At 52.3% G+C, this 24,105-nt stretch overlaps 1 protein-coding gene across 4 annotated transcripts in view; it reads right to left on the reverse strand.

Moving 5' to 3' along the window:
• Sulf2 (sulfatase 2) overlaps positions 1-3,052 on the reverse strand; it is an 82,511-nt gene extending 79,459 nt beyond the window's left edge. The window contains exon 1 of one of the 4 annotated variants that reach the window (NM_001034927.1): positions 2,393-2,950. Coding sequence is in view for 1 of the 4 variants with exons in the window: in XM_087652399.1 (XP_087508525.1) it covers positions 2,181-2,382 (202 nt within the window). In the remaining 3 variants the exon portion in view is untranslated. Of the gene's footprint in view, positions 1-1,790 lie in introns of all 4 variants that reach the window. The other 3 variants (XM_087652400.1, XM_087652399.1, XM_087652401.1) reach the window with 3 other exon arrangements.
• Positions 3,053-24,105: the final 21,053 nt, after the last annotated feature.

Raw genomic sequence — 24,105 nt, forward strand, 5'->3', positions numbered from 1 at the left:
GAAGGGAGGGAAAAAAAAGAGGGGGAAAAAAAACCCCAGCCAAAACAAAAACAACCTAAAAGCAAAAACAAAACAAAATACACCACCCCTAAAAACAAAAAAACCCAAACAACCAGAGAAAACAACAACATCAACAACACAGTACGAACCAGAGCACCTCCCCACTCCTTGCCCAAGCCAGTAGCAGAGGTTCTTGGGGAAAGAAAAGGACTCAGAGAGGCTTCTAAATAACCAGCTTTACTATTGCACTAGTCAGGTTTTCTTGTCCCTCGCACTAAGAAAACAAACTCTGGGAGGAAGAGCAACCTAGTGGTTCAGAGTGGACCTGGAGCGTGAGGAATGTGCCACGGATTTTGTGTGGACACGTGACTTACTAGGTCTAAAGGCCTGGCTCAAACACTTCCTGCCTCTTATCTTTGAGGTGAAGGGGGAAACGTCTTTGAACTGGTCAGAAAGGCAGGAAGGGCCTCTGGTCTTCAGAGAGGGCAGAGTCTAAGAAAAGATAATGGCTTCGTGATAATCCCCCCCCCCCCCAGGGCCACATACCTAGGGGCCAGAAGCCACCAAACTCAGACGACAGAGAGGCAATCAGCTCACAAGTGAAAAGGCATTTGGAACATCGAGTGCGAAATTGAATATGGGATGGGGTCCTTGAATGAGGCTCGTGTGGGCCAGAGGGACACACACAGGCACACAGGCTAGGCAAGGGTGCCCGTAGATCGTCCCTCGAGGCCAGCCTTGACTCAACAAACCATCCTTCCAACCTTAAGTCTGAAAAGCTAACATGTTATTAAGGTTTCAGAAAATGCCATAACTTCAAATAAAATAATAAAATAATAATAATAATAATAAACCCTCAAGAGGGTTACACAAAGTCCAAAGCCACACACTACCCTCTGCCAGGGCAGGGACGGCAAGTCCAACATTCCATTGGCCAAGCTAACACCATCCTCAGTAAACTGCTGATTTCAACACTAAACCACAGAGAAACAGGTTGTTTTGATTTCCCTGGGGACCAGCCAGGCTGGGTGGAGAATCTTGGGGGAGGGGTCTTCAGGGAGCTCCCGCTCCTTTCAATCACTGGTTGTATCTTAGTTGATCCCCTTTGGGTAAGGAGCCGGAGCGGGTCACCACTAACTGCGAGGTGAACAGAATCCAGGGTGTCCCCGGGGAAATCCAATGTCACCCGCTCTCTGTCACCTCCAGAGTAGCCTGGGGGTGCACCGTGGGAAAGAAGCGGGGACAGATGGAGAAGGGAGAGAGGGCGGGCGTCCCCATAGACACAGCAAATATCCAGATTCAAACGTAAGCTGAATGTAATTACTTGGTTAATTAAATATTGACTTTTAACTCAAAAAGTGATTAAAACAAGCTTCAGGAGAGCCAGTCCTGAAGGGGTGGGGCCACTCAGAACTTTCAGGAAGTGGGGAGGGGGCGGGGGTCACCACAGCCACGCTCTGTGTCGAGCATCCTACAGTGTAGGGAGACAAGGCTCTCAGGGTCCCCTCCAGGCAGAGGCCACTAAGCAGACCCTTGGCCCGTGGGAGGCTCCCTCCATCTACCCAGTTTGAGCCTCCTCTCGCCACCAGCCGCCCTCGCAGAGACTAACACGGCCGTCCACCCTTCCCTGGGTGACAATCCGTGCCTGGCACGCGCAGAGCGCCACAAATGCTTGTGGAATGAATGAATGAGCTACTACTCTAAACGAAGTCACAGTCCCCGCTGCAGCGTCCCCTCCGGGCTTCTGAAGCCCGCGGCGGACGCAGGTCTGCAGGGCGACGGGTTCTGACCTGGCGCGGGAGAAGTTTTCCGATTTCATTTGTCCTCTGTTCTGCGAGTTCCTAGTCCCTGCTTGCTCGGGTCCTGCCCGGACAAGCCACACGTGGTCTGGCTTCTAGCTGGCTCTCTGGGTCTAAACCCCAAGGGGTCAACCGGGCCATGCTCCTGCAGCCCGCGGGTCCAGGCGCCCTTCCCCGGGAATTACCGGGGCGCCGGAAGTCCTCCCCTAGCCGCCCAGCCTTGCAGACGGGGTCAAATCGGTCAGCCCCTCTGAGGCCGGCCGGTGCCGAAGCCTCCGGGTACTACCTTCCCGGAGCCGGGCAGCGGGGACCGGTTGGGCTCACCTGAGCCGTGCTCGCCCTGGAATCCCTGATCCCGGCCCGGCCCCGCGCCCCGCTCACCGCGCAGCCCCCGCGGCCTCACCGCGCCTCTGCCGCAGCCGGGCCGGGCCGTGGGGCGTAGGGGACTCTGCCTTGCCGCTGCTCCAGCCGCCGCCGCGGCATCCCGGCTTCTACTCCGCCTCGCCCGCCCCGGCCTCCGCGCGCGCCAGGACCTAGGATCTGGCTGCCTCCCGCCCCGCCGGGGACCCGGCGATTCAGCCATCGCTCCTCACCTCTGCCTTCGCAGCCGCCCGGCGCCCCGGCCCGAAGTCCCGGCGGCTCCCGGCCTGCTGCCTGCCGAGCCGGTGGCCGGCCGCGCTCCCGCCGCCGAGCGCGCACCCTCGCGGGCCTGGGGCGCACTCACCCGCACCCGCTCCCGCTCGCCCTGGGCGCGGAGTTGTGGCTGATGTGCGCTGAGCAGGGAGCTGCCGGCGAGCCGGGACCGCGCGTGCGTGTGTGCGCGCGTGTGTGCCACTCGGACCGGGGGCGCATCTCTTAGTCCACCAAACACCGGCGCGAAGTCGCGAGGGCCATGGATCAGGTCCCCCGGGCTGGCGCGCAGAGAATCCAGCCTCTTTCCGCTTTTTGGTCCTCCTCCCTCCCAGCAGCGAGGAGCCAAGTGTTCCCTGAGGCGTGCGACAGCCCCGGCCCGGCGCTGCCCCTCGTAATGACACGTTAATAAATGTTTTCTTTTATCCGCTTTCACAGGGGCTCGCCCTGGTTTGCAAACACCCGGCAGCCTTTGCTGAAAGCCCCGCGCTCGCCTCTAAACACACACGCACACACTTGCCATTGGAGACGCCGGCTCGGGCCGATCCCCAAGCTAGATCGCGGGAGGAACTGCCCACGCGCCCGGGACCTTCCCACGCGCCTCCGAAGCTCTCTGAGAAATTAACTTGAGCTCAAGCGAAAGCAGAAGCGTTGCCCAGACGTGGGCCGGGAATGGGAAAGAAAGGGGAGGCCGGTTCCCTTGGTAAAGGGAGAACTCGACTCCAGGTGGTGCTGTCTGCGCGGTTTCTGCCGTCCCCGAAGCCACCAGAGGCTTGAGGGGGCCCTGGTTGTCAGGGGTGGGTGAAGAGCCTCCACAGAGCCCACCAGTAGCTTCAGAAAGTACAGATGATGTGCTGGGACCCTGAGGTGGAACAGCGCTGGCCGCGGATGAGAACGTAACCCTGAAAGTCCTCCATGGTGTTTCTCCATTTATAGATATTGAAATCAAGACAGATCGGTTAAGTTATTGGCCCAAGGTCAGACAGTGGAGTCAGGATCTGCACCCGAGAAGCTGAGCTCCGGGGGTTATCTGAACCCCGTAGGCTGTGCTTGTTTTCAAGACCCTCCTTTCCCTGGTGGGATTTTTCTAGTTTCCTGATGGATAAGCGTTGTCAAATTCTCTAAGTAAGAATAACAGGACACCCATGGAGATGTACTAAAATCGCGTCTTTGCTGTTTATCTAAAATTCAAACGGATTGTCTTGACTGGGTTGGGGGCTCTAGACTCCGCCCATACTGTCTTTGTACTAATCCTGAACTTGCTTTTCTAAGCCAGGGGCAAGCCCTGCCTCTGGCCTGTGTGCAGTTGTAGCCTGAAGTGTTCACTTTCACGCCCCCCTCCCCCAAAGGCATTCCCCCTTTCTTCAGTCTTATCACTGCAAGAGAAGGGTCCGAGCTGCCTGCTGCATTGCTCAATGGATCATGGGTTAAGTGGCTTCCATAATTGAGATTTCGAGAGTTGCATTAGAAAGTATAAACAAACAAACAAACAAACAAACAAATGTAGTGTGGTGGTGCACCCCTGCAATCCCTGCTCTTGGGAGGCAAAGGCAAGAAAGTCAAAATAACAAGGCCACCCTTATCTACACAGGAAATCTAAGACCAGCTGGAGGTCCAGGAGACCCTATTTAAACAAACAAACAAACAAAAGGAAAAAAACCTTAGAAAATAAACGAATAAACCAGGTAGAAAAGCAGGCGTAATCAGTGTTGACATCCCAAACATTTGTTTGACTATTTATCTTGCTATAGTCAACTCAGACAGTATTATGGTGGTCCCAGCACTGGGAAGGCTGAGGCAGGAGAATCACCCGAAGTCAAACTTGGTATATTGTGATACTGTCTCAGAGGCACACAAAGCAACAAGGAAGAATACATGTGATCTTTTTGTATCCTTTTCTTTTTCTGCAACATGTTAATTTTACATGTTTTACTCATCCTGGCTTGGAGTTCTCCCAACAAGCACTGCTCCTGCACGTTCTGTGGCCAAATGAAGTTCTGGTCATCCCATGAAGTATAATCGCTGGAAAACATGGATGCTTCTAGATGTCAGGGTCTTGTCCACAGCCCACAGCAGTGGGCAGGTGGCTTCCATCCCCGACCTCAGTGAGGCTGCACCTAGCTTCGAAACAGATACCTTATATCAGCAACAATTTTCTAGCAGGTCCCCAGTGTCCCACGGGGGTCTGGAGCAGGAGAGGAAGGGAGGCTATGGAATGGAACCTGTGCCTGGTTTGCTTTGAGGTTCTGGAGAATGCTCTAGGAGTTGGGGATTTACATCAGAAAACAGTATGACCACACCCCTGCCCTTCAGACAGGCTCTCCGCAGTGGGTGTGCCCACCAGAAATTCCAGGAAAGAGGGCAGTTCGCAGTCTCCCAGTTGACTGAGTGCTGGAGGAAGACGGCATCATGTGATTTCTCTTCTGTTTCTTTCTCTGTTGCAGGGGAAGTGGAAACGCCAGCACCTGACCCCTTCCAGTGCTTGACTGAGGAGGGGTCAGAGCTTAGGGACGGACGTGTGTGCTTCTGCTCATGCCTGTGAGTGTATGAGTGTGCACACACACACTTGTGTGCGCGCCAGAGCCTGTGTGTGATTCGGGGAATCATTCATCAGTTAAGACAACTGGACTCTCCTAATACCTAGTCCACACCTAACGATGCTGGTCTGGGCCTCAGCCTGTTGCCTGGGCTCCTTCCAGGCAGATGACAATGGCTGGCCCCACTCAAAAGCTATGTCTATCTAAAGATGTGAGGGGCTTCAAGGTCAGATGTCCCCCTGCCTGGGGAGTCACGGTCTCTTCCACAGTTCAACTCTGGCCTGAGTGGGCTGCACAGAGAGAGTCACTGTGACCCGAGTCTCCAACCCCTGCCTTCTAGACACGTGTTCCAGGTCAACCTTTCTTCTGTGTCCCCTGTGCCCCTAATAATATCCATCTCTGCCCCAGCTGGACAGCCGTGGAGCCATCAGAACTCCAGGTTCCCAGGCTAACTCCCCATTGTTGGTTTAACCTTAAGAACCTTTGTCCTGACAGCCCCATGCCTTGCTTTTCATCTGTGGCAGAGCCTTGGTGGCTTGGGATGCAGGACAGCCTGGGTCCTACCTACCCCACAGGGCCTTGTCTATTGTTATTTCCTTGACTCTCTGGCAATGGCGGGAACCCAAGGCCTCTCTTTGAGCCTTTCTGCATCTTGGCCCGCAGGTTGAAACGCGTCAGATTGTCTTAAGCTTTTGTGGCCGCATCTGGGCGAAGTCGATGGTATTTTATGAGGGTTATAAAAGACAACCTTTTAACATGTCTCAAACAAATTGGCGTGTAAAGGAGAAACACTAACCTAGGGACATGGCTGCAGGCTGGGGTCTCTGGCTGAGGCCCCACGTTCTGGGGCACAGGTGGCTTTAATAAGGCACACGAGCTTGGCTGCAACTCACTTCTCCAGGGTAGAGATCAAACTTCCCAGCTCCTTTGTGGAGACGGGCTTTTTCAGGGCTTTTAAAACACGAATTCCAGCATCATGCACAACAGTATGAATTTGTGGTTTAATTCTGCTGAAGTCTTAGTTAGACAGAACCCAAGCTGTCTTGTCAGGAGAAATAACCTGGTATTAGCTGTTTATATATCTTCAGATATTGTGATAATGAGAGCCGTTCCATAAGCCCCCATTAAAACAGAGCACTAATTGTACTTCATGTGGCCTCTCTGGGCCAGCACACGGTCACAGACCGGCTTTACTTCAGCAAAACACAGCTATCTTTGCATCACCACAGCCGTTTCCCCCCTTTAATTACATGTAATTGTATAGTCTAATTTATTCTAACGCCTGACGCCTAAAAGTGCACATTTAGGAATCAAGGTCTAGTTTGAGAGGGAGGAGAATTATAAACCTCTGTAATTGCCAAGAGAGATCTCAGAGTCATAGTGTTTACTGTGAATTCTTCTTACCAGGGAAAGAGTGGGACAGTCTCCAGTGGAGACACTCTTCAAAGACCGCAGGTCACGGTGACAGTCAGACTTGCTGTTTGATGTGATAGCATTGGTCTTTCTTGGAGAAATGGGCCAGAAAGTTTAAGTGACTCTACATTGACTGTGTGGCCCTGATATATGAGGGTATATTGACATGTGAGGACAGATGGGGTTGACAATTAAAATAGCCACACGGCCCTGGGCAGAGCAGAGGTCTCTCTGTGGATAAGGCAGAACAAAGGGACTTTTCTTTTCAAGGCTTTTAAAAATGATCTACACATATTCCTGTGTGTCTGTGTATGGGTATGTGCACATGTGTGTAATGCCCACAGCAGCCAGAAGGGGGCATCAGATCCTCCTGAACATGGCATCGGGTCTCCTGGAGCTGGAGTTACAAGCATTTATAGGCGACCTGCCATGGGTGCTGGGAACCCAGCTTCCGTCCTTTGGAAAGCAGTGTGTGCTGTGTGTGCTTAACCTCTGAGCAGCCTTACAGCCCCAGCATTTTTCGGAGCTGGGGACCGAACCCAGGGCCTTGCGCTTGCTAGGCAAGCGCTCTACCACTGAGCCAAATCCCCAACCCCCATCTTGGTTTTCTTGAAGGGAAACGTAGAATCCATTTGTCTGTAAGTGCTATTCAATGTAGGGCTTTCTCTGGGACAGTATAACTAGTTTTGTGATTGACTTCCAGAAAAATCACTTCTGAGCTTTGATTATAGTTCAGAGACTGCGATTAACAGATGACGGGCAACGGCTCGATGCTGCTGTAGGGTTGAGAGTGTCTAGCAACCCGAGCTCAGCTCAGCCACTGGCTAGCAAGCAGGTGGTCCCTTTGCTGACTCTGCCTCCCCTCCCCCGCCCCAACTCAGCTTTCCCATTTAAGAATGAAGCTGGGTTAGGGAGTTGGCTTGGTTGGGAGAGTGCTTTCCTTGTAAGCATGGGGGACCTGAGTTCAACCCCGAGAATTTATGTATGAAGTCAGGGATGGCTGCATGCCTATAACTCCAGGACTGGGAGTGGGTGGACATAGTGATCAAGAGGTTCGACTGACATTGATCTCTGACTTCTGTCTTCTCTAGTAAATGGTAGGCAATGGCCACTTTATTCTGTGAGACAGCATCTTTCCCTGAACCCGGCACTCACTGGTTTTGCAAGCTTAGCCAGTGATCTGAACTCAGGTACGATGTTGCATGACGCGTACATTACCAGCCGACCTGTCTCCCCCAAGATTCTCTTTTTCACAATGAGGTTATCATATAGCGACACTGGAAGGACCACATAGTGGACGTCATTGACCCCTTCCCCTGGGGCCACAGCTGATTGGGTTTATCACGTGGGCTTGCATCTGTTGCCGGGTGCCTCAGCAGGAGGCTGCAGACATGGTGCCACCACCCTCACCCCTCAGGACTGGAGCGGGCATTCCTGACGATTGTGCTGCTTTCTCAGAAGGCCAACCCATCAAAATGGCATCTAAGACAATTTAACGGCGATTCTGTAATCGCTCCCAGCTTGCTCCCATTAACAGAGCCGCAGAAGTAGGTCGTTTCTCTTTCTTTGTTTCTCAAGCCCTTTCCTGGTCCAGGGGGGTTGCACTTGCTCCCCAGCCTCTCTAGAAGTTCCACTCTCTGTCACCCCAGGATTCAGCTCAAATGTCACCTCCTTAAGTCTCTCCCGGGTATATTTTATCGATAGACACTTCCTGGCCATAATAGGCCAACGTCTGACACATCCACCCTTCTGGTTGGTGTAAAACTCTTTACAAAGAAGAGGCTGGCCTTGAACTCACAGAAATCCACCTGCCTCTGCTTCACGAATGCCAAGAATAATAGCTCATGCATGCCACCACACCTGGCTAAGATTCCGTTTTTTATTTTGTGGCCACTGTGGTTTTTATTTATGGCCACCGCTTGCGTTCCCCACCCTGTGCTCCATCTGACATCAGCTGTGGAAGGCAGAGGCCGTGTCTGTCACCATGATAGTTTACTGTCCAGAATGTCATCTACCAATCCATTCATGCATACTTGGCGGAAGAATAAATATTCTGTGGGCGACAGTTCCAAACAGAAGAGGTGGTAAAAAATGATCTGAACTCCAGTATTTTGGGAGTGTACCCAAAGTTCTAAAACTACAAGCTGCCCTCACCAGCTCTGGATCACCATGGATCTTGCTTTCTAATGGGCATGGAGTCCGTCTCCAGCACTTACGGTCATGCACGAAATGGTGTCTGGCTTACGAAGGCCTACCTCGAACTTAAAATGCTTATTTGTTTGTTGTTTGTTTCTTTATGTGTGTGTGTGTGCGCATGCACACGTATGAATACACATACCATGACATATATGTGGAGATTAGAGGTCAACTTTTGCAAGTCCATTTTCTCCTTCTAGCACATAGGTCCCAGGGTTCAAACTTGGGTTGTCAGGCTTGGCAGCAAGTGCCTTGGCCTGGGGAAACCACGTAACTGGCCGAGCCCTTTTAACGAACATGAGATGAGTTAGTCAGACCGCCCCCCCCCCCCCCCCCCCCCCGATTTGAAGTCCTGTTGCCTGCCTTGCTCACTGGCTTACACTGAACTGTGTCCCCTCAGTACCCTCCTGGGAAAACTTCGTTGCGGAATGGATGCTGCCACACTGCGGGCCACATGCTGCCATGTGACTGACGAGCCAGCTCCACCTTCGGCCCAGACAAGGCTTTGCCTAGACAGTTGTCATCTGATGGGATGGGCCAGAGCCTTGCGGTTTTAAGTCAGTGCGGGGTTGAGCGGGACAGAGCTCTCTCTCCCAGTGGGATGAGGAGAACCCAGCAGCTGGACTTTTTGCTGTCCGAAGCTCTGGTGTGAATTTTGCTTCAGCTCTGGCTTCTCATGAGCAGGAACACAGAGGGCTTTCAGCTTAAGTTGTCATGAACTTAAGTTTCAGCATAAGTTGGGGGCAGGGTTGGGGAAGTGGCTCTGTGGGCAAGAACCCTAGCTGTGCATGCACAGAGATCTCGGCACCCGTGCGAGAATCTGGGTGTGGCTGCGTGTGTGCCGGTAACCCCAGGGCTGGGAGGACGGAGACAGAAGGATTGCTGGGCTTGCTGGCTGCTCGCCTACTTCTGGCTCCAGCCACAGACCCTTTCTCAAGGGGATAAAGCAGAGTAATGGTTCGGGATGCCTGACATTCTCTTCTGGCCTGGGTGTGCATACCAGCACATACTCACACACATGGCACATATAAACCTGCACATAACACACACACACACACACACACACACACACACACACACACACACACACGGGAGAGAGGAAGAGGGAAATGAATTAGTAAAGGTAAGGACAGTGTTGGAAGTTCATATCTGAAAATAGTCAGGAGAGAGCATATGTGAGGTACTGTGTGTGGGGGTGGAGGTGCTGGAAGTCTCCCCAGTACCTGCTTATCCAGTTGTTTCTCTGGGAAAATGTTCTCTCCCTGATTTCCAACCCTGGTGTCTCTGGGATGGCTGTGGGCTGTGATGGTTTCTTTTGGCTCCCAGTGGAGTTGGGGTTAGTAAGGCACCTCAGGTGCGCCCTGAGGACCTTTCTGGAGATGAGCAGCTAAGGAGGAGGGGGCACTCAGACCACTGTGTCTCGATCCCACAGACTGCCGACCTGGAGCAAAAGGGGAAAGGAGACACTTTGTCCCTCTCTGGACTGAAGTGAACTCTTTGTCCCTTAAAAGGGGAGTGGAGCCTAGAGCCACAGGCATATTCTCTCTCTTCCTCTCCCCTGTCTTCCCCCTTCTCCACTGTCTGCTGTGATATAAACAGACCTTGTTTGACAATGGGTTCAGTCATGAGCCAAAATAAGCCCACCTCCCTACAGTTGCCCTCTCTGGTATCTTGTCACTCGAAGAAAGGCCACTTAGGACCCCATGCTCTGGTATGTGACTCAGAGTTGGCTAATCTATACATTCTGTGTCCTGACCAGGGATTGGTCAGACGTGAGCCCATGATACTTCGGTGGACCAATGGGACCAGGCCAAGGACTTTCTTTTGAGCTCTTGAATAAGGGCAACTTCTTCTCCTGGGTGACCGGGAGCTGTGGAGGCCACAGTAGGCAGGGAATGAAGCAGGCAACTTGGGACGGGGAGGTAGCATTCCAAATGCCAAGATTCCTAATCCCACTGTCCCTTTGGGCATGTGCAGGACTATGGGCACAATGGTTTCACCCTAGGACGAGGCTGCGGCCAAGGGATTTTGCAGATGGGATTAAGCTCCCAAGTCAGTTAATTGAATTTACTGGAAGGGAGATTGTCTTGCTTAGGCCCAGTCGAACAGCACAAGCCTCAAGGGGTTGGGTTCTTTCTAGAATTATATCCTCTAGCTGTCAGTAAAGGGTGTGTGTGTGTGTGTGTGTGTGTGTGTGTGTGTGTGTGTGTGTGAGAGAGAGAGAGAGAGAGAGAGAGAGAGAGAGAGAGAGAGAGAAAGAGAGAGAGAGAGAGAATGAATCTTCTGGAGGCCACATGGTGCCGATTGTCCTGACTGACAAAAATTCAGAATCTTGGACTAGGGTGAACTTCGATTGGTAGAGTGCTTGCCTAGCGTTCATGAAGCCTTGTTCAATCCCAGCACAATTTAAGACCAGGGGTGGCGGTCACAGCTGTAATTCTGGCATTAGGAAGGTGAGGCAGAACAAGAAGTTCAAGATTGTTTGAAGCCAACCTGGGCTGAGTCTCTCTCAAAAACGAAAGCCCCTCTTGAAATCTTAGCCCCACCACCTCAAGGAACTGAGTTCTAGGGGAGCCATGGCCACAAGTCTGCCTGCTTTCAGCCCAGGCCTCAATCTCGACCCACCGTGACATTGAGCAGAGGGGGAGGAAGCCCTTAGCCACACTCCTGACCCTTGGGAACTGTGGGGGAAATAAACAGCATTGTTTTATACCGTGTGTGGTGACTTATACAGTGTTCTATACTGTATGTGGCCACTTATACAATTCTCTATACTGTGTGTGGTGACTTATGCAATGCTAGGAAGTAAAGGGAGGTTCAAGCACCTAGGTCATGCTGTGCCTGAAGCCACCTTGTCGCACATGGACTTTAGGTCATGTCGGCCTATAAGGTGCTCCTCCTCCTCTTTTAAACTCCTTTAAAACAAAAACCTCATGTACTAATGATCTTACTATTACTGTGTTTGTGTGTGGACATAGGGTGCTCGGCGTGTGGCGGTCAGAGGACAGTTTGTACGTGTTCTCTTCTTCCACCTTGTGATCTTGGATTCGAACTCAGGCTGTCAGGTGTGCGCCCGAGTGCTTTTACCCACAGACCCCTTTTAAGCCTTGATTCTTGGCAGATATCCAGGACCGTATCCCATGGATGGACCTAGTCCGTACACCTGATCTTTCTGAGTCCAGGATCCCCTCTGCTCCCAGCACTGAGCTGTGAGCTGTGTGTGTGTGTGCGTGTGTGTGGTGTGACTCACACGTCAGATGTCCTACGCGGCAGCTCGAAGGATGCACAGTCTGTCTACAGCCCCTGGACTCTTCCTGACACCTCTTGCAGGGCCCTTCAGGGCGTGAGAGCATGGTTATTGGAGGGGGGTCGACACACATTTTCCACAAAGGCCTAAAGTGGTAAATAGTTACGTGTTAAAAGCCGCAGCTGGCCTTTCTTTGTGCGTATTCTTTTTCCGTCCGACGCCCGTTTAAAAATGGCAGAGCCATTCTTAGTCTGTGGGCTGCAGGAAGCCGAGGAGTTAGATCCGGCCTGTGGGCTGCAGGTGGCTGGCTCACTCTGTCTTGGAACACAGACTGGAGCCAAATTCTTGGGCTTGAACCTCCCTCCGGCCCTCATCATCTGAGACCCAGAGCAAGGACTTCAGGTATAATCCCTATGTGGAGAGAGGATTCTGAGAGAACCCAGCCCTTGAGGCGATTATGAGGTCAAATGAACTGAGATGCAAGGCTGTGGCCGTGTTAGGGCAGAGACAGGGCTTCCAATTATTCTTGGCATGGTCTGTAATGGCCGTCTCTTTCCCACCTTGCAAACTCTCAGCTGGGCGAGACAGTCTCTTGGGTCTGTTGGGTTAGATCGTAGGGCTGGGCCTCTGCGTTTCTCCAAATCTCTGGATCCATCCAGAACGACTGCAGGTGGATGATGTCGGTAATGGATGGGTGGGGGGGCTCCCCTTCCCCGCACACCTGTGGAGTCCTTGGTCCCTCATAGTGGCACTAGGAGGGAGATGGTATCTCTCCTAGGACCTGACAGAGCATGGTGAGGTAAGATGGGCTCAGCTCCATCCCTCATCCCACGGTGCTGGCAGAACTGCATGACTCCAAGTTTATGCCGGCCCAGAACCTGGAAATCATCTCTGATGTAAATAATTAAGGTAAAATCAGCTTAATCGTGGGACCCGATTCTGTTGCCAGTGCAGGAAGAAGTGGGGACCTAGAGAGACCCAGGCCAAAGCCCTGTGAAGCTGAAGACGGATGGCAAAGTCATGCAGCCACAAGCCAAGGAGCCCAGGACTCCTGTAGACCTCAGGAATCGGAAGGGGCTCCTTCCTGAAGCCTCAGACGGAGCTGCTGCTGACTAAAACCTCTCCATAGAAACGCGAGGGAGCCAGGCCAGCTGCGTGCAGTTTTCATGACTGGAATCCTAGGAAAGAGACAAGCTCACAGTGGGGCTACACCTCTTCCATCCAAGAAGTAGACAGGCCCACCGGGGCCTATCTCCTCCCCTCTGGTAAATGGTGTGGGAGGTGACAAGAACCCCTTCCACTGCCAGGCTTCTCTGCTCCTGAACAGGCCCATCTGGCTGTAGATGAGTGGAAGGGAGTGGGGTGAGGGGAGGCATGAGACATGACTCATGCCTTCCTCTGCAGGGACTTGAGGGAGCACTCCCGGTACATGTAGCCTTTCTGCCCCGGAGGGTGACTGTGGTTGGTGTTGGGGCATCAGAGGGCGTTGAGGAGCCTCAGCGTGAAGCTTATGTGTGTCCAGAACCAACACACAGGGGTTCCCTTGCTAGAGCAGAACTCAAGCTGGGGATGTCCAGCAAGGCTGATCAGAACCCAATGACTGGCTCTTTTGGCCCTGAGAAACCCCTAAACTCTGGATTCTGTGGGTGGAGACTACAGCTCCCGAGATCTACTCAGCACCTAGGGCTGACCTGACAGGACCCCCCACTTCTCTCTGTGTCCTCCTTGGAACAGGACCTTGTCTTACCCCTTGGGTCTGGCCTCTGAGGGTACCTCACATTCAGGCCCACCCTGCCCTGTGACACCGGTGGTGACTTCATCATCTGCGCTCCCTTTTGCGTGGCAATGGCTTTGTCTGGCGCTGGAGCCCACAAGGGTCAGGCAGTCAACCAAGACAGCATCGGAGGCTCCTGGGACAAGCCAGACTCAGCCCACTCGGTCCTCATCATCTTGGAGACAGCAAGGGGATGAGGAGGATCCCGTTGTGGTCGAGGATGTAGCTGCAAACAGTAAGCTGGCTGTAGCTGGCTAAAGCAGGATAAGGCTTTGTTCAGAGATGTCGCCAAGCAGTTCCTACCTATGGCTCAGCCATCAGGGTCTGGCTTAGCCATGTAGACCTAAAGCAGATATATTGTGTTGGCCCCATGACATGTATACCAAGGCCACCGTGCCAGTCTGCTACCCTGGAGGAACCCAAGGCCTCCTTCAGGCATAGCCATCACGTCTCAAGGCTCCACATCCCATCTTTTATGGAAGGACCCAGAGCAGGTGACCACAGCCAGCCACAGAGGAGTCTGGGAATCCGCCTGGTAAAGCCAAAAAGGCGACCTTGGTAGCCATTTTTTATAGCTGGAGGAACGGAAGAGCCAAGGTCACACAGCTGTAAGGCGGATCCTGGGGCAGATCCTTCTTTGTTAACTCTGGAATCCACCAGTCTGGTAATCTCCAGTTTTGGCCTGGGAAGGTGGGGACCGTCCTGAAGACAAGAGCAATGTGCCGTGAGGGTATTGGGTGGCCATGAGAGAAGAAAACCCAGCTGCTTTCAAACACCCCACCACTGCAAAAGACCTGGGCAGAGCGCTTGCCGCGTCCCCCATCCCTAGGCCTGTTCGTGTTAGGGAACCATGGAGCAGGAAGGGTAAGTGACTTGCTGGAGGTTCTAGAATATACTTCAGTCTTCCAAAGGCAGCAGGACATAGACAATTGTACCAGGAAATATAAAATATGTCGGCACCATCCCACGCTAGGGCCAGCTAATTTCCGGGCCCCAGCGGTCTCACCGCCTCCATGGCTAGCCCCAGCAGCAACAGCGCATCTCGCGGTTTCCTGTCACAAATCCTGTAACCGGGTAAAAATCAAAACTCTTGAGGCTTGTAATTTATCAATCAGATTTGTATCAGTAAATTCTCACCCCCACAAAAATGTCCACACAACACACTCAGAGCCAATCGATGTTGATATAAACGGCCCACTAGATAAGACAGATTGTACTATAATTATCCAGCCCTTATGAGATATTCATGGCTACCTGTGACTGTTTAAAGCCACATGGAGCTAGGTTGTCCTTCTCTTCCTCCATCTTCCTCTCTCCTCCTCTCCTCACTCTCTTTCTCCTCCCCGCCCCACCTGTAAGTCCTGCTTACTCCTCACCCAGTGATTGGTCCCCTGAAATCTTTATTCATTAGGGCAAGGTCCTCACCACAGAAAACGGCACAAACTTCCCCCAAGCCTCTGCCTCATGGAGGCCCTAATGATGGGCTGGATTTCAATTAAAATGACGACATGTGGCTGAGGCAGCGGAGTGAGTCCCTAACATCCAGGTCCAACCTCCTAGTGGACATGGCGGCATGGTGTTGTCATAGCCCATGCAAGGAAGCTGCAGATTTGGTGTCTACGAGATCAAAGTCCCACCCTGAAACTTCTCACCAAAGCAGGAAGCCCTATTGCCCATGTGTGCATCCATAGTTGGAAGACCCACCCCGGGGATCGGTCTTTCAGCTGTGTGACCTTGGTTCCTCATTTCTCCATCTGTAAAATGGCTACTGAAGTCTCCTCTTCCATCGTTACCTCTGGAATTGTCCAGCGGATCAAGTAGGCCTGTGACATACCACAGAAGGGCCAGCCATGCTGGCGGGGGCGGCTTCCCCTTCATCCATCGGATTCCGTGTCAGTAACTTTCTAAAGGTCCTCTGTGGCAATGGAAGATAGAATTCGTGATTTGCTAGCAGCCGCATCCCTGCAGGTTTCTAAGGCCGCAGAAGCCGGCTCTGGCCTTCCCAGTTGGAGCCAACTCTTTAGGCTGTTAGTGAATTGAGAGCCTTCTCCGGCCTTCAACAGAGCCACCCGTGGAGAGCCATTAGCGGACACTGTGAAGATCAGTGGCCACAGGCTGTCCGCCTCAGCCAGCCTGCGTGGAGACAGCAGCAAAGACCTCTAAGCAAGCATTGTTCTTGGGTGACCCACAGACTGCGCTGATCCCACAGTGTCACTTCAGAGCAGGAAGTCAGGAGGGGAGGGGCCGTCTAGTGCCCAGAGGCTGCCTGCCTGTGGAACTTTAGGGAGGAGCTTTGATCGGGCGGCCAGGGCAGGCAGCAGCTGTGGACGACTTTGATGAGACATTTATTCATTTGCCAGATCTCTTCTAAGTGAGTACAGAGTTCCACGAAAAGCTTCAGATGCCGGAGCCAGAAAGGGCTCATTCTCAGGCCCTAAGTCTAGTAGGTAACACGATGCTGAGAGCTGGCGACAGAAACCCGCACCGGCTTTTCCCTTTCCCTCTTGTTGGGAGAAACTTGAACTTGTTCAGGTGGTCCAAGGCTAGCTCAAGGTGGGTGACTCCCATTTCTCAATTTGGCCCCTGGACCTGCAACTTCAGGATCCCCGTGCAACTAGTGAAGAAGGCAGGTCCTGACTCCTGCAACAGGCCCACTGCTGAGCCATCTCCCCTGACCCCTCCACCCACAGCTCCCCCAGCTTCCTCTTGGTCACATTTAACAAGCAGGAGAGGGTTGGATAAGACTCTGTCACTGTTGGGATGCACACGCAGATATTAACACTGGGGGCACAGGGTATGTGTTAGAGAGGGCTTCTGGGATGGATCCCGTGTCTGCCATCTGTCAGGTACTGTAGCTTCTGAAGTCACTTTCCCTCTCAGTCACATGAATGCCAGCAGCAATGGAAGCCATAGAGTTTTCTCTTTAGGGCAGTTAGCCTCTTTGGCATGGATTCACGCCTAGACCACTCACAAGAGTCAGGGGATTGCTAGATGTCACTGGCATAGTGACACGTCATAGCCCAGCTTGGGGCTAGGAACCTTGATGGTGTCCTCTAAGCCACCATGGGGCTGTGCAGGATGTGGGAGAGCCTGGTTAGGTGTCTGTTGTGCCAGAAGGTGCATAGGGGTGTAACAGAAGGCAGTCTCTTGGGGAGGCCTGTGAGGTATCCTTAGGCAAGCAGTTGGCACTGAGAGGATCTATGCCTACCACTCTCTGCCCTGAGAGCTTTGGAACACAGTGTCCAGGAAAGCCTGCTCCACTGCGCACGGGCCCTGAGCATAAGACTCGCCACCCTGGGCACACAGCCACCAAGAGCCAGGACTTGTAGCAGGCTTGCCTCTGAGCTCAGCAGGGCGTGGCTGGCTCCTTGAGTCAGTTTTCTGCCAAACCTGTCTGTTCCAGTCATGCTCAGAATGGCAAACACCTCACAAAGGAGCGAGCCCCGGGGTGACTACAGCCTGATGACAGAGGAGAGGCTCTGCTTGTGACAAGCCACGTTGTTGAGAAAGATTTGACAGAACAGAAACATCTGGAACAACGCAGCCTGATGCTGTCACCACAGGACACAGGCAATGACGTGCATCAAATGCAGCTACTGGGTGGAGGCTGACTTTCCGATTTGTTTAATTCTCGTGAAATGATCAAAAAGGGGTGTGGGGGGGCGTGGTTCAGCCGCTGTAGAACTTTTGAATTGAGTTTGGCGTTGTTTTTCCAAATGGCAGTTTCTGAGGTCTCAATGCCGGGCATGTGGACCAGAGCACGGTGTGGTGTTAGAGCGTTTGCCTAGCATGTGCTAGACCCTGGTTCCACCACGAGCACCGGGAACAAAATCGGCCAGAGGCACATGACATCTGATGGATTCTGGGTCCTCTGGAAAAGCAGCCCGAGGACCAGCCCGCTGTGGTTGGTGCCCTAGGTGAAGTCCCAAGCTCCCTGGACTAGTCTGGTTCAATGTCCCTGTGTCCGTTGGCTGAAGGGAGCAGTGCTTTTTGGGGGACAGAGGTATCCTGTCTTGTTGTCTGGGATGCTTCTGTGTTCCTCTTCCAACCACCAAGAGACAGAGCCCAGTCAGTGAGCAGTGATCTAGCACTAGTGGTCAGGACTGGCTTGCACCCGGGACACCAGCTCAGCTATTTCATCTGCAGTTGTTGCTCTAGTGAACTGGTCCTCCTCAGTCCAATCCAGCTCACCCAGGAGCTGAAGTTCCCAGAAGGCCATCTATCCACACTTAGGGAGGGCTAAGAGAGTCTGGGTACCTGGAGCCTCAGAGCTCCAGTGTCAGCACACGGGGGCCCGGATGGATTGTGTCCGCCAGCCTACAGGCGGTTGTGCAATCATCCTTGAGGCTAAGGAAGAGAGATTTTGCAGGCCCCGGAGATGTGGCTTTGTGCTCTGTAGCTTTGCTTCTAATCGATCTCAAGAGACAAGCCGTCAAACTGTCAATTATCCCTAAAGGGAGTAGAGAGCAGTATGAGGAAGGGAGGTGGCCCTTGCTTCCGCTGTGACTTGTCTGTATGACACCACGGCCAAGGTGTCCAGACTGGGACAAAAGCCGCCAGGTTCAAACCCCAGGCCAGACCTGCTGACTTGCAACCGGTTGCTTTGATGTACACAGCTTCCTAACTGCTGTGGACAGTTTATCTCGGCCACAGACTGCCATGGTTGTGGAGTTTCTCCTCTGTGTGCTCTTTGATCGCCAGGCCCAGAAGAAGCATCATTCCTTGCTCTGTTGTCCTCATTCCTATGAGCTCCCTCCTTCCCCTCTCTCTCCCTTTCTGGCTGCTTCTCTTCCTCCTTGTGGGTAATGGCTATTTCATTCCTGGGGGCAGGTGGCAGATGGGACAGGGACACTCTTCTGGACGCCTCCCAGTCTGTATCCCTGCCACAGTAACACAGTCTAATAGTCTTGCCGGACTATTGCAGAACACGGCGAGGGATCAGCTGGGTTGGACGAGACCTTTTGTGGGCAGATAAAAAGCAAATCTAGAAAGCAGGAAGCTTTGCCAGGGGCCTGGGAGCCTCCATATGCCAGGGTCCCGGTCTCACTGTTGGTCAGTTTATCCAATCAACACGTATCAGAGAGACTCTGTGCACAGAGTGTGCAGGAACAACAGAGGTGGCCTGTGTGAGTCCCCGTTTAGGTAGAGACAGGAAGTGAACAGTTAAATGAGTGACCCTCGTTCACTTGAAATGTGAAGTGAAGTGATGAACTGGCGAAGGGGAGGAACTCAGGTTTGGAAGATGGCCCTCTGCAAAGAGACAATGTTTTATTTGAGATTTGAGTGAAGGCAAGGAATCTACCAAGGGGCGTGTGTGGGGGAGGGGACTAGTGAGAACCTCCTTTTATTTAATACAATCCTGGACCTCCTAGCCTAAGCAATTAGGCAAGAAAACGGAATCACTCACGTGCAGAATGGGAAGGAAAAGGTGTAAGTGTCTGCTCTTTGATGATGTGATTCTATACGCAGAAAGCCTTCGTTCCACTTATTAAAGCAAATAAATCTATTACAGCTAAGAAACAAATTCAGCAAAACTGTGGAATAGAGAATCAACATGCGCATGCACACGCATACATGCACGCACACGTGCTCACACACACACACACACACTGATGGAATATTTCTAAGGAGGGACGGTTTGCACTAAAACCAAAAATTGTACTGAGAGGCTAAAGACGACACTTCGAACACCCAGATGTCCTGCGTTTGCTCATGCGTAGGAGGACACAGCATGAGAAAGCTCACACTCCCTGACTTAGGGTACAGATTCAGAACGTGCCCTGCCAAAATCCCCGATGTGCTTTGCAGAAACAGAAAAACGAAATCCATCCTAAACTTTATAGAGAATCTCATGCAACCTCCAAAGTTGAGCTTAAGACAAAAGCCAAAGGCCCCGGGCCTCTCTGCTCTCAAACTTACAGCAAAGCCGTCGTGACACAAACGACCCTGTGAGGTAGGCTTAAGGTAGGTGTGTGTGTTTGTGCACGTGCACGCACACGAGTGTGTCTAGAAACGGGCTCAAACTGGGCTACAGAAGGATTTCTGGTCGTCAGACAGAAACCAGCTCCCATCCCGGGAGTGCCCGGGCACTCCCCTCTGCCAGTGAGTCATTTCCCTCGCCTCTGGTCTCTGGCAGAAGGTGGCCCCTGACACCTGTGGTTGCCCATCAAAGCCCATGCTGCCTCCTCTGAGCTCACTCAGTCCCACAGCTACTTGTAAGTCCACCTTGCCTCTTAGGCTTCCCTCCTCCCTGACACTTGTTTTCTTTTCAGAGGCAAGGCAAAGCTTCTCCCCCTTCTTCTGCTATCCTGTTCCCCCTTTCTAGCCCCCTACTATGTTTGTTCTCTCTCTCTCTCTCTCTCTCTCTCTCTCTCTCTCTCTCTCTCTCTCTCTCTCTAGCACCCCAACCCCCGCTGCCCTCCCTCCATCTTGCAGATAATCCTGGCCATGTTCCCTCGGCTTCCTTTTCTCTCTGGTCTGAACTCTTCCAGATGACTCTGGATATTTTCCTGCTTACGCATCCACAGTAGAAACCTTCCTCTTAACCATACCATGGAGCCCGTGAGTGCCTCCCCACAGCACCTTCCAGAACCTTCCATCTCCTCTTATCTGTTCCCTATCCCCTCTTGGGTGGCTCTGTCTCACACCCTCCCCAGGGCTGCTGTCATAGCTCCTCCTGCCTGAGTGACCAGTCTTTCTTCCTCTGGGCATCTTGGGCCATCTGACAAGGGCTTCTTTCAGCTATAGGCTATGGTGTCTCCTCTGATTGGCTTGCTGTTCATGAGTGGCCCTCCTGGAAATAAATTCCCACGCAGCCAGACAGGTTGTGAATCTAGAAGTCAGTTGTCTCCTGCTTGCCCAGTGCTAAAAACAGCCCGGCCTCCTGATGGCTGCACCTGTGGATGGAGGAGAGGTGTATTTTTAGCAGGCAGTAGACGGCACAGCACCAGAGCCCAGATCAGCACTTCCTGCCGTGGCTGGAGCCTCCAGTCATACTCTGAACCACTGCCCAATGTCTCCTCAGGTCAGCACTGCCTCAGGTGCCCAGCTAGAAGTCTGTCTGTTTGTAGATGTCGACCCCATGGCTGCTTGTGGCCCTATCCCCTTCCTATCTGTAGAACCTTTGATCCCACCAGAGCCAGACTCTCTTACCCAGCCAGCCTGGCTAGTGTGGTAAACAGGCCCTGGCACACTGGTGTGGGACGTAAGGCCATCTTTCCCACTGGTGGCTGAGCTTCTCAGTTCTTCTGGGTGTCCTCAGTGTCCCTCCTCCATGTGTGTGTCAGTGTGTGGTGGTGGGGGGTACCAGTGGCCTCTACTGTATCAAAGACTATATCTCCCAGCCATTAAAATGTAGCCACTTGAGTACAAGTATTGTCTCTTTTTCTGTTTTCATTGGCTGGGAACCAACGTTCCTCCCTCCCCCAATCTGGGAGAAAAATGGCAACTGTATCAAAACTCGGAGGATAAAATAGCTGGAGTTGGGGCCCCATTTTCCCTACCTATAAACAGGAGAGTAGTTATGCCCAAGTGCTCTCTGGAAATGCTTTCTAGAAGCTGGGATTCTTTCCCGTGCTAAGATGGAGAAAATTCAACACCAGCGGTCTAAGGCAGAGGTAGAATTACAATTTGTGTGTAAGCCACTCAAGTGGCTACATTTTAAGCCTCGCCCGTGTACAAGACTGAGTGAGGTGCTATCTACAAGAAGGCCGTTTGGAACTTCTGCTCGCTACTTTCCTTGGCGAGATCCCTCCCAGGCAGCTCCCTTCACTTGTTTTGAACTTTCCCAAATTCCAAGTTCCAGGGTCCCAGAGCAGGTGCTTACTGGTGACACTGGAGCAACACACGGGGTTTGACTTTACAGAAGTCCTGGTCCCCAGACCCGGTCTGCCAACTCCAGTTTTAGGATGTGTTGCTTAGCAACCCCATCTTTTCTTCCCTCCCTCTCTAGACCTCACCTCCTCCTTCCAGCTCTCTAAGCACCCATGGCTTCCCAGGCTTATTTCAACCTTGGGCCATATGTTCCAAGCCCAGTGGCTTTGTGGGATCATCTCCCCAGACGGCAAGCAGTTCTGCCCCCCCAAGCAGTCTACATCCTAGTTGTAGGGTGTTCTTCCTACTTGCTCTGTGGTGGTCCTCCTGTGGATGCTTCCTGACTGACCGGTAATTCCACCACCTTATCAGTCGGCCTGGGAGCCCATGAGAGCAGCTCCCACTTCCTAGTCAAGAAGGCTGGGTCTCAGTTACTTGGTAGGGTGTTTGGGTGTGGGAGTGTCGGGGTGGGGCCTATAGTCTCTGGGTTGCATCTGGGGTCCACACTTCCAACCACGGCTCACTGTTCGCCAAATGAAAATGTCCTCTGGTCTCCTCTCTTCTTTCCCCATGTCCACTCATCCCTTGGATGATGGTTTGTTGGATATTTTTTTCTTATGTTTGTTTTGGTTGTCGCCAAGCCAGTTCCATTGAAAGGAAACTGCATCACCAGGGTAAATAGGAAGCCAGGGCCCACAACTCTGAGGTAACCATAGAAATGAAGACAGTTGGCCTGAACAGAGGAGCAGCACTTGCAGAAAGCCCCTCTTTCCTTTCTTAAGAGGGTGGTATGCTTGGCTTGACAATGTTAAGGGTACTTAAGTATCAAACTGAGGCAGAAAAGCGGAATAGAGCAGGGTTATCTCTATCGGGTCCTCTCAAGTTTGTTATTTGAGGCGCCTGGAGCAAGGCTGGGGATGGGAATGGGGTAGGGGCACACAGGGAGGAGAGAGGGCAAGGACTGCCTGGCCCACACAAACATAGAGAAGCCAGTGTCCTGTGAGGGAGGGTGGTGGAGGCTGTCAGAGAGGGGCCCCCATTCACCTCCAGCTAGGCGGGACAGCATTCTCACTTGTCTGGCAACGTGGCATCTGGCCTTCCTTCCTTAGCAGGTGCACGGTGCAGTCCTCCATGGCTAAACTTATGGGATAAAAGGAGACCCAGGATATCGGCGTGTTAAACCTACCTGTCCATCCCTCAGCAGGGTCCGCTGGCTAGCCCTGTGACAAAGACACAGTTTGGACAGTGGCCGTAGCTATTGTCTCCTGGGAGGTGCTCTGGATTGGATTTCAGAGCCCTTGTCAGCCTGAGGAGCACACCGACGTCCTGCCCTGAGATCTCACTACGTCCATGTCTGCTGGCCTGACTGACCCCATCGACTTCCTGTCTCTCAGCTCCTTCCCGTTGCTGGCAATTAGCATATTTCAAGCTCACAACAGAAAGGCCAATGTGTTGGGGTGTTGGGGGCCCTTGAACAGCAATCCAGACATCTTTCTTTGCACCACTGCAGAGAGGAGCCTGAGGTCAAAGCTTCTTAAATCACATATCCATCTCTGAAGGCTCCCAGGGCCCAAGGAGGATGAGTCCATTCATCTGGAATCAGGAAAGGGCGATGCTGCCACACAGAGGACTGTCCACTCAGGGGTGCTGAGAGCAGGAGGATAGGGCCCTGCTTGCCACAGAGGGACTTATGTATTGGAGGCAGGAGAGTGGGGATAGGCACAAACATGCCCCACAACATGGCAGAAATGAAGGTGTGGTCAATGGTGGGTTGTAGAAAACCAGTTCGGTGTATCTGTGTGCACATGTGTGTTTAGGCACACGCTTATGTGGAGGTCAGAGTTTAACACGAGGTGTCTTCCTCTTGTTCTCCACCTTGCTTTTTGAGATGTCATCTGGCACTTACTCTAGCCACCAGGCCCCAGGGATCCTCTCTCCTCTGCCTCTTCAGTGCTGGGATTACGGGGATATGATGACCATGCCTGACTTCTTCATGTAGGCGCATGGGATCCAGACTCATGCTGAGCCATCTCCCCAGCACGCCTTCAAAACTACATGGATTTATTTAACATGTGCACATACAGCATGGCACACATGTTGAAGCCAGAGGATAACTTTTGGGAGTTGGTTTTCTCTCCCTACCATGTAGGTCCCGGAGAGTGAACTTAGTTTACAAGGATTGAGAGGGTTGTAAGCACCTTCACCCGCTGAGCCATCTAACTGATCCAACCCCTTCCTAATTAAAAACAAAACAAAGCAAAACAACAACAAAACAAAAACAAAACAAAACAAAAAACCAACAAAACGAAACACCCAAACACAGTTATTTTAGGGGGGATATTCTTTTTTTTTTTTTTAGTTCAAAAGAAATCTTCATGAAATTTCAAACTGTTTGCACAGTCTGTGAGCTGATCAATATCACCTAACCTAAAATGGGGTATTAAAAAGTAGCCACATGGAAAGGGCTCTGTCTCAGAAGGGGTGGCTGGTTATCCAGGTGGACACACGTTTGTAAAACCTCGCTGAACCGGCCCCCTGTTTTGGGAGGGGTCCCAGGCATTGAGTTGGTGTGTGTGGGGGATGGGTTTGTAGATCCAGTGCTCAAGTTGGATGTACAAATGGGTGCTGTGCTCCCCTGTTGATCCATCATAAAGGCCATGTGGTAACTGTCATGTGGTGCTGGTTAGAGGGAAAAAA

The sequence above is a fragment of the Rattus norvegicus genome, chromosome 3 (genome assembly GCF_021556685.1).
Source record: "Rattus norvegicus strain SHRSP/BbbUtx chromosome 3, alternate assembly SHRSP_T2T, whole genome shotgun sequence".
In the NCBI taxonomy this organism is placed as follows: domain Eukaryota; kingdom Metazoa; phylum Chordata; class Mammalia; order Rodentia; family Muridae; genus Rattus; species Rattus norvegicus.